This window comes from Nansenia antarctica, assembly GCF_963989245.1.
Source record: "Nansenia antarctica genome assembly, chromosome: 2".
NCBI classification, from domain to species: Eukaryota; Metazoa; Chordata; class Actinopteri; order Argentiniformes; family Microstomatidae; genus Nansenia; species Nansenia antarctica.
The window spans coordinates 63,759,438-63,769,755 of record NC_137675.1 but is presented as its reverse complement, the minus strand read 5'-3'; the positions used below and the strand labels follow the sequence as shown (position 1 = coordinate 63,769,755).

General features: G+C 41.8%; 2 protein-coding genes across 2 annotated transcripts; both read right to left on the bottom strand.

The window, feature by feature from the left end:
- Positions 1-1,867: 1,867 nt before the first annotated feature.
- On the bottom strand, positions 1,868-3,277 carry LOC308149643 (inward rectifier potassium channel 2-like; the record flags this gene model as incomplete). The annotated part of the gene is made up of 1 exon (XM_080522528.1): positions 1,868-3,277. The coding sequence occupies exon 1, from the start codon at positions 3,200-3,202 to the stop codon at positions 1,868-1,870; it is 1,335 nt and encodes a 444-aa protein (XP_080378654.1). The 5' UTR covers positions 3,203-3,277.
- Positions 3,278-7,439: 4,162 nt separating this feature from the next.
- LOC308150424 (inward rectifier potassium channel 16-like) lies at positions 7,440-8,594 on the bottom strand (the record flags this gene model as incomplete). Its single annotated transcript, XM_080523258.1, has 1 exon — positions 7,440-8,594. One exon carries the CDS (start codon positions 8,592-8,594, stop codon positions 7,440-7,442), a length of 1,155 nt encoding a protein of 384 aa, XP_080379384.1.
- Between the last annotated feature and the right edge of the window lie 1,724 nt (positions 8,595-10,318).

The following is a 10,318-nucleotide window of genomic DNA, read 5'->3' as shown; positions in this document are numbered from 1 at the left end:
GGCTTAATTAAAAAAATAAAATAAAAACAGTTTATACTGTTATGGAGAATTTTGAGGAGGAAAGTGCCCCATTGCTTTGGACAACACTAAAAGATTCATGCTTTTCTACTGTTTTTGAAATAAATAAAATATATCTCCATTTACTTGTATTCAAAAGTGGATACTTTAATAAACAAATAATACATTTTGGCTCCTACTTTTCTTTCTAATCACACAATATGTAACTTAGCAGCACTTATCATCAACATTCCTTTGCTCAATCACTTCCAGCTCAGGGTATGTGATCCCTGAGGGTGTGTCCTGACACATACTACCCCTGGACCGTATTGCACATTAAAAACAGGCAGGTTCCGATAAAAGTGGCGAGTTTTGAATATACCTTCCACTGAGGTGTATCCTAATGCCCCATATACGACATCCTGTGCAGATGCCAAATCTCAAGTTATCCTCCATTGGAGGTTAAAGTGTTACTGAGACTCAAGTTAAGGCTCAAGTTGCAAACGATGCTATACTTAGGCAAGCAGAAGATGGATTGAGGAGCATAATGTACAGTACATGCACTGAGAACCTAAGCAACGCTAGATACACTGGCACACAGACACAAACAGAGAAACCAACAGACTGACAGAGACACAGACACACACATGCACACACGCACACACGCACACGCGCGCACACACACACACACATATACACACACACACACACACACACACGCACACACACATACACACACACACACACACACACACACACACACACACACACACACACACACACCATTGATGGGAGTGTTTTCATTGAAGAAGATCACCTGTTTAAGAGCTGAAGCCAAATCAGCGGCAACATGCGTAGGCCAAATAGACTAAACTGAATATTTTGTGTTAAGAGACCAGCTCATTAACATATCATTATCCTGTATCAGACTCTTAGGTTGACTATGCTGCTAGGCTACTAGGCTTATATTGTCAATCAACTGTAACTGTCAAAAGAAGAGAAGATCTTACATCTCTTGGCATCCAATAAATGACACTTCCACTTCCTTCCACTTTAAGGCCCCTCTAACAATTTGTTTCCCACCTCTTGCTTTATAAAAATACATACAGTAGCTTATATTTCCCTTTAGCAGGGAAAGTTTGGAACACAGGAGGATAGGCTGGATTTGGAATACATAGTAGGCTAAATCCAAAACACTCCTCCCCTATACTCAGAACACTCTTCTTCTCAAGCGGCCATTAGTCCAAGTAAACTCTTGGTTATTCCAAAATGGCCACCTTAGTGGGGATGCTCATTAAACAATGTGCAACATGGGAATATCTCTTTGGTGTGAGATATTGTATAATGTAATATCTAATGTATATTCTATAAAATCCATAATGCAAATGTATAATATGAAGTGCCTTTTAAAAAAAGATCTCTTCTAGAAACTAGACCTTCTCTCTAAATGTTAATAATTTAGAAAAGTGGTCTATTGGAACATTCACATTGATTTAGGCAGACATCCTCACACACACACACACACACACACACACACACACACACACACACACACACACACACACACACACACACACACACACACACACACACACACTGCATACATACTGTATACAATACATGCTACTTAACCCATCTCATTCATGTAATTCCACTGGAGAGGGGAGCCAGGACTCCTATCAGTCAATATATGATCACCTCCCACTACTTGTGTTAAGAGAATAAATATTATTATCTTTCTTCTTATCTGTTAACTGTGTATTATTGTGCCTTGGTGCTTAGAAAATTAAACATCAGTTATTTTCAAGCCATCCTGCAGTGGTACCAACAGCAGTAACATGTAGTATTTTCCCACCTAAAATTCCTGCAATCATATTTCTGATTCTCGTCTCAGAGGCCTTGCTTCTAGAGGTATCGAAGCCTGATTGTGTTCAGAGTCTGAGACTGTGTCCGCGTCCTCCAGTGCCGCATTCTCAATGCCATGGACCACAATCCCAACCTCCTTCTTTTTCTCTTCCTCTTCCTCCTCCTCCTCAAACTCCTCCTCCAACTCGACCTTTTCAAGGGCCACCTCATTCTCGTAACAGAAGGAGTTGGAACTAGATGCGATGGACTTCCTCTCAGCCAGGTCCCTGGCACTACAGTGGGGTGTGCTGGGGACCTCATAGGTGGTCTCAAAGCGAGAGTAGTCCACCTTGTAGTAGTTCTTCTCCTCAAAGAGGACGGGCTCAAAGCGGTGACCCCAGCGGATCTCACTGGCCACGTAGGAGCTGCGGCACTGGGTGGTCATAGCTGTAGCCTCTACCATGCCCTCCAGAATCACAACGATCTCAAACTCGGATGTCTCCAGCTCCTGTTTGTTCATCTCATAGAAGGGGCTGTCCTCGTCGATCTCGTGGACGATAGTGATGGGGGAGACCAAGAAGATACGGTCAATGCCACTATCGAAGCCTACGTCGATGTCCATCTGGTCCAGAGGGATGAACTCCCCCTCAGTCGTAGTGCGTGACTTGAGGAGCTGGGCCCGAACGTGGGCCTCCACCAGGTGACTCTTCCTCAGGTTCCCCACACGCCACATCAGACACAACTTACTGTCCCTCATGGCCACCGTTGCGTAGTGACTGAACATCAGCGTCTCGTTCCTTTTCTTGGGCTTAGCCATCTTGGCCATGATGGCGCCGATGATGAAGGCATCGATGATGCAGCCCACAATGCTCTGGAAGACCACCATGAAGACGGCAATGGGGCACTCCTCCGTGACGTAGCGGTACCCATAGCCAATGGTGGTCTGGGTCTCCACAGAGAAGAGGAAGGCAGCAGTGAAGCTGTTCACATTAGAAACACACATCTGAGTCTCGTTCTCCAAGTCCCCATAGGAAAGGGCCACCAGCCAGAAGAGGAAACCAAAGAATAGCCAGGAGAGCAGGAAGGACAGGCAGAAGACGATCAACATCAAGCGCCAGCGGATGTCCACGCAGGTGGTGAAGAGATCAGACAGGTAGCGCTGGCCCTTCTCGCTCATGTTGATAAACTGCACGTTGCAGTGGCCGTCCTTCGTGACAAAGCGGCTCTGGGGCTGGTGCAGCGTATGCACCTGGGCCACGTTGCCGTTGCCGTAGCCGTTTCGCACGGCGATAGTGGCCAGCTTCATCCCCTCTTCCTCCGACGATACAATGCTGTAGCGGTGGCTGCGCACACTCCCCATTGTTTCCGCCTGGGAGGGCTGGGCCACTTCTGCTTTGGAAAACAGTCTAAGTTTTTGGTAGAAGCGTTGGAGAAACAGTTTTGTACGCTCACAGGGACCAACACACGCAGGAAATGTGGAGGGCAGGACAGGATCCTGGGGGGACAGTGGAGGCTGCACCTGGGCTACTCCAGGAGAGTACAGTAGTGGCGAGGGCTGATCAGTCCTCTCTCATGGGTGCTTTGGACCTCATCAGTGAAGTGGGCTGTGGAAATTGCAGGCAGAAAGAAAAGCTGTGTTAGATTAATTGGCGGAAACAAGAGGAATGATCAGTGCCTTTTGGTGTATGGTTACCTGTCATCTAAATAATGCATTCAATACTTGCATATTTATACAGTAGCAAATACAGTGTACTGTACATTTAGGAAAATATGTAAATAACCTTTGAGCACAGGATTGCAGACACCTAACTCACAGTTATTCAAGCCCTCTGGCAGCTGACAGGATAAAACATCCTGTTTGTGCTGCGTAATGTAGGTATTAATTAGGTAGGTCAGCCTATTGAGAGCTGAGTCAAATTACAGATCAAGTTCATGTGAAACTAGCGTGCATCTGGAGCAAAGGAAAAATATGTGTAAATGAAGACGTCTATTTAGAGCAGCCATAACTGAGTTTGACATTAAAAACAACACGCATTTCACACGTCTCTGTGAAATGTCTGTTTCACCATGTAATTCCAGTAATTGAATGATACAATAACACTAGGATAGGAGGATCACACCTGTGTGCAGTATAGCACAAATTCAGTGTCTTAAACTACTAAATCATGCAATACGATTTAATGAGCCTGGCAGCTATTCTGAGAGGATGTGTCACTCTCTTTGAAAACAACAATAACCTTGCACCACATGTAATGGAGCAACATGGACAACTAAATTACAAAACAAACTATTGACACTCTGTGTGGCCTGGGATCCCAATGCACCACATGGTACAAAATGCTACAATCTGCCTGGCATATTTTCTCAACTAGTAATTTGAATAATATCTATTATATCTTTCAACTGTCATAGAAAGAAGGTCAACATTTATTTGGGATAGGGTCCCATCTGACAGTCAACTAGAGTTATTTTCTTGGCCTTAAAAATAAGATTGGCAATAATGATTTATTGATGCACAGCAAATACTTTTGGTATTTAGAGCATTATGATTGACTTTCAGCATTGAATGTCAAAGATAAAAGTAAAAAGGATTTACACTACTGCACCCTGAGCCTCAGTGAGTGGGGATGAGATATCAAACCTCAGTCCGATGAGAGATTTAGGACACATGGGTCTTTAATCCATCTTCCTCATCTTTGTTTTTTACAACGAATGATGTCATTGCCAGGTCGACTAGGAATAGCAACTAATTCACATGCCCTATTGGGAGTGTGGGGCCTCATTCATGGGAGTACGCAATACATTTGATTACATACAGTACATAGGCAAAACTTATGATTTATTTACCAATAAATCTCCATTATTTACCTGTTAACAGCATTTTTATAGGACAGGACAATTAATCAGTTATTTCAGTTTTACCATACACCATTTTGAAACCTATAACATCCTAAGAGAGACAGAGGCTTGTTGACTTTGAAAGTGCTCCCTCTGGGAACTCCTCATCGCCTAACTACACAATCTTCCCTACTACAATTATCGTGCAAACCCAGAACATGGCTAGGTAGGACACCATTTATGTCCCCCCCTCTATCTAACAAACTATTTGGTTCTCTAGCATAGCAGATTTGAGGCAAGACCCAAATCTGCAAGACCCAACACATCAACAAGTGTGCCAGCACACTTTAATGATTATAATAATAATAATAATTATCATCATATTAATAGGGGTAGTGGTGGTCTAGTGGATAGTGAGTTGGACTTGTGATCGGAAGGTTGTGAGTTCAAATCCTGCCTGAAACCACACCACTACTAGTGTGCCCTTGAGTAAGGCACTTAGCCCTCAGTTACTCCAGGGGGAATGTCCCTGTAATTCGTAATTGTAAGTCACTTTGGATTAAAAGCGTCTGCTAAATGGCAAAATTATAAAATTAAATGATGAGAGGATACACCAATGCAAGATACACTTAGCAAACTGATAAACAGACTAAAGGCTCTATGAGAGCAAAGAGATGGGAATACAGTAAATAGGATGGCCCAGACTCACTGTTTTTTAACTGACCATTCATTAGTCTGATTCACACCAACTCTTATCTGATTTATTATTTTAGGTTATCTGCTTTGTCTACACTGTGATAGGACAGGACTTAGCTGCACAACCTGCGATTGTTTGTTTTGCTTGTGTGCAATTAGGCCAGACAGCTGAGGCAGATGGAAACTAGTTACATAAACATGCTCTATTTTATTTTGCACAGATCAATAATTTCTAGCCAGTATTCAGCAAACCCATCCGTTGCTATAACATGTCACTGAAAATATTGCATACAGATGGCTTTACACTAATAATAAAACAAAACAAAAAAGCTGAATGATTATTCAGAGAAATATATTCCTCTGACTGAACATGATCAATGATGTGTAATTTATATAAAATATGAATATAAACAGAATCGCATATCCAGTACTTGTATATGGTTGATAAATACTGGTATGAAGTTAAACTCATAACAATGACCATAAAAGCTTATAATTATTGGTTTTCTTCTCGAACAAAGAATTGAATATTGAGCACCAAGTTCGATGTTATGGTCGCTTAATCCAACTGTCGTGCAGGGTGACCGAACAGGTGCATTACAGGAAGAAAGTATGAAAGGTTCCATAATACTGATCTTCGATATTGTTGTTATTCAAAGGCAGAAATTGCATTCCTAGGAAAAGCATCATAGGCATCTGCAACAATGTGGCGACATACCTATGTGACTGCTTGTCATCGGTTACAACCCCTACAGTGTTCACCTTTTTGATAACGAAACTGCAGCTTACCTGTTGATCCTTTCAGAGCAAATCTGCCGTTATCTAGTCTATTACATCCCAGGACACCAGGTCGTGTTTCGCGATAATATCCCACATTTGAATTCCGACTATTTCATTTGTTGTTCCAAATGTATTACATTTTGTGTAAGACATTTCAATTTCTGCCATAACCCTCTTCAGCAAAAACTGAAGACGATACTTTGCTTTGCATGGATGTACTTTAAAAACACATGTGCCTATCTCCGCCCTATCCCAATAGTGAACCAATAGGAAGCTACAGCGCTTGTTTGGAGCGTCAGAAGTGATGAGGAAAACCCATGCCCCTCCGTTCAGCTAAGACCATCATGGTTAGTGCTGTACTACCGCAAACTGCCTAACTATCTATAATTGACTACGTATGCAAATAATAACAATAATGCTATTAATAATAATGTAATCAATTTAAAATATCAGAGTCCATTTTTGAGTGGAGTATCACAGTTGAAGAAAGCATTGCTTTCCGAAGAATTCTGACTCTCGTTCATTTACATGCCTGATGCTTATAGCTCTGATTTCAAGATGAGGAAATTAAGTTGTCACTATCCCTGCAATGTGTTTCAAGTCAATATCTGGGATTGGTATCACAGAATGATACACAGATGAACAGGTGCAAGCGCATAGTGTCGTTGAACACAAGGTGGTGATCTAGAGCTACCAGTAGGCTATTACGCCACGATGTAGACTCCAGTTTACAATGCATAGCAGGTCGATTTAATTAGTTGAGGTGAACGTGAACACATTCACTGTTAATATGCATAGGCTACATACAGTTGCAAACGTTTTGTTGTTGTTGTTGCTATAAATACATTTACTATTATTTACTATTTCAGGGCAAGCACAATGACCTCCATCTTATGTACAGTACCTCTTATGATTGTAAAACACCAACATATTGTTTTTATTTAATATAATGTTAAAAACCATTTAAAAAAGTAAAACAAATAAAAACAATCTGTCCATCATGACAAGGAGTAGCCTATTAAGTAGATTTTCATTCATATAACCGACAGAAAATAAGAAATACAAGTATTATTATCATTGTGCAAAATCATACAAAACAAAGTATGACATCTCTCTAATTGTTATCCAGTCTAAATAAATATATAGTTTTGATATATACAAGAGAACAACAAGTTGCTTTTGCTGTATGATACATTATTGCATTTCTCAGTTTTTTATGTACAGAATTTTACAGTATCACTCTTTGCTATCAAGCAAAGTGTCCAAGCAGTGTCCAAGCAGTGTCAGAGCCAGGCCTCTTGAAGAACCTCCTCATTGACATCAGCCTTGGTCAAACCATTCCTAGAGGGTTTCCTGATGGATCGTAAAAAGGCATGCTGGGATTGGCCAATCTCTGCTGGGCGTCCCATCCTGCCACACTCCTGTGCGCTGACCATGGGCACCTCTACCCAGGTGGTCTGGTGGAACAGGGAGTAGTCCGCCTTGTAGCAACTCTTCCCCACCCTTAACATGTCCTGGAAGCGCTGGCCCCAGCGGATGTCTGCCGACGTGTAGGAGTTGCGCGTCTGGTGCAGGATTCCTGTGGAGTCGCCTGTATAAGTGAAGGACACCACCAGTTCAAATTCCTCTTCCCTCAGGCCTTCGGGACCCAGGCTGTACAGAGGGCTCCCAGAGTCCAGCTTGTGGATGATGGTTACAGGGGTGGCTAGGATGATGTCCTTGTCCTGGATGTCCAGGTCCTGAAAGGACATCGAGATCATGCCTGAGGGGTGCTTCACATGGCGGACAAGCAGGGCCATGGCAGTACCCTCCAGGATGTGGTTTCCTCTGAAGTCTCCCAAGCGCCAACACAGACACAGAGCACCATCTCTTTGGTTGACGACAGCACAACTGCTGAAACCCACTGTCTGCGCCCTCTTGCGGGCGGAGGCCATTTTGGACACAGCGATGCCAATGACAATTGTGTCAATGAGGCAGCTAAGCACATCCTGGATCACCACCACAATGATGGCCACCATGCAGTTCTCAGTCATCCCTCTGAAACCATAGCCAATGGTCGCCTGGGTCTCCATCGAGAACAGGAAGGCTGCCGTGAAACTCCGCACGTTTTCCACACAAGGTGCATTCTCAGGGTTCTCAATGTCTTTGTGCACATAGGCAATCAGCCAGTACACAAGGCCAAAGAAGAGCCAGGAGAGGATGTAGGAGAGGGAGAAAATGAGGAACATGACCCTCCAGCGGATCTCCACCAGCGTGGTGAAGATGTCCGTCAGGTAGATCGTCCACTCCCCCGGGGACTGCTGGAAGACCACGGGACACTTGCCATCTTTCTGCATGTAGCGTGGCATCTTCTCTCTCTTGCCATGCTCTCTGCCCACTGTGTGTACAGTGGTGTAGTGGGTATCAAGCATAGTACTCTGCTCCCTCTCTGAGCCCATTTTGACGAGGGTTGCCTTTCTTCCTCCTATAAAAAATATGAATGTAAGTAGAAAAGTAGATAGGAATGTCAAATAACAAACATGCAATAGATAACATACTGTGGATAAAGTACATGGGGAGGGAGACATTGACACTTCCATTACATGCCAGTAAAATGTAAATAGCTCTCTGAATGTTTGCTGAAATGAAACCTGCATGTTTGAGTAAATAGGCTAGGTCACACTTTGCCTTGGGCCAACAACACCTGAATGACTAAGCCAATGGCAGGTTGGCTGCCACAGATTGGCTGCAAACGGTACTTCAGTGGCATGAGTCTCCTTGGCTGATTATTTACCAGAACTGCTATTACTAGATCGAAGCCTGCTGATAAACATTCACGGTAAGACCTGTCAGAATATTGATGACTATTGAAGTTACATGCTAATTAATTAATTAATTATGAAAACTGCAGTTTTCAACCCATCATGTTAATGTAATCATGAACAGCATAACACCCGGAATGAGAGTTGTTAAGATGTTGATGTATAATGTGCAGCCTCAACTCATCTCAGGATTACTGTAAACCATGACTTTCTGCGGAAACAATTATGACTTTTGGGAAATTCAAACCATTATTCATTTGGCAGGACTGTCAAACCACAACCACATACTATGTCAATTTTAATACGCAACTTCTCAGCTAAAGCTTTAGATGGAAACACTGTGAAAAGCTGTGTCAATGGTTAATGAGATACAGACATGCATATAGATTTTTAGATGCCGTCCTTCAAGGTATGTTCATTGCAACTCTTGTAAAGTCTACGTTACCTGATTAAATAACCCCCTTCAAAAACATGAAGGAGGTATCTCATTAAAGATATTCTGGATCAGAAGATGCCACTCCTCATCCTGATGACATTTTACATAGTAGATTAATGTGAGTGTTCAAGGAAATAGCCCTCCATTCCTCACCTTGTCAAAGTATTGATCTATTCACCCATTGATCTATATTTGGCATCACCAGAAGAGCACATCTAAAAAGATTAACGGATTTTGGCCTGCGAAATCTATTTCCTGCCAAGAAGGAACTTCATTTTAATCAGGCTGGCTTATCTCTGAGTAGTGGACCACGTTTGTTATCCCTGGTGTAACCCAGAACAACGGCCAACAGGCTATCATGTGCACTTCCATAAAATACCAAAGAAATAAATAAGAGTGTATGATGCACTGAACTAATAAGTTCACAAGAGAAAGTTCTCATAATATACATTTCATGTTGTGCATAATGATAATATAATAATAATGATATTATGATAATGTAATAATGATAATAATAATATAATAATAATAATATAATAATAATAATAATCAAAATCTCAATAGTCATATTTCTCTCCATGCTTGATCTGAAACAATGACAGGGTAGCGGTTTTATTATGATTATTATTATTATTATTATTAATGATTTCACAATTAAAGGTGATCCTTCATAAACAACTTCATTAAATACAAAGACTGTCAGATTATGCTGCCACTCCATGCTGGCTCCTGAGAATGATTTTATCGGGTAATTAAGTTCAACCCTGACCTCTGCACAGTTTAAACTCTTATGTCTTATTATGGTAAATTATTATCCTGTAACCACCTCTAATAGTGTTCTCCTCAAAATGTTTCCTGCAATCTTTAACCAAGTTCTTCAGTAAGGTACTTAATAACTTACTTAAAACGATTATGATTATATTTA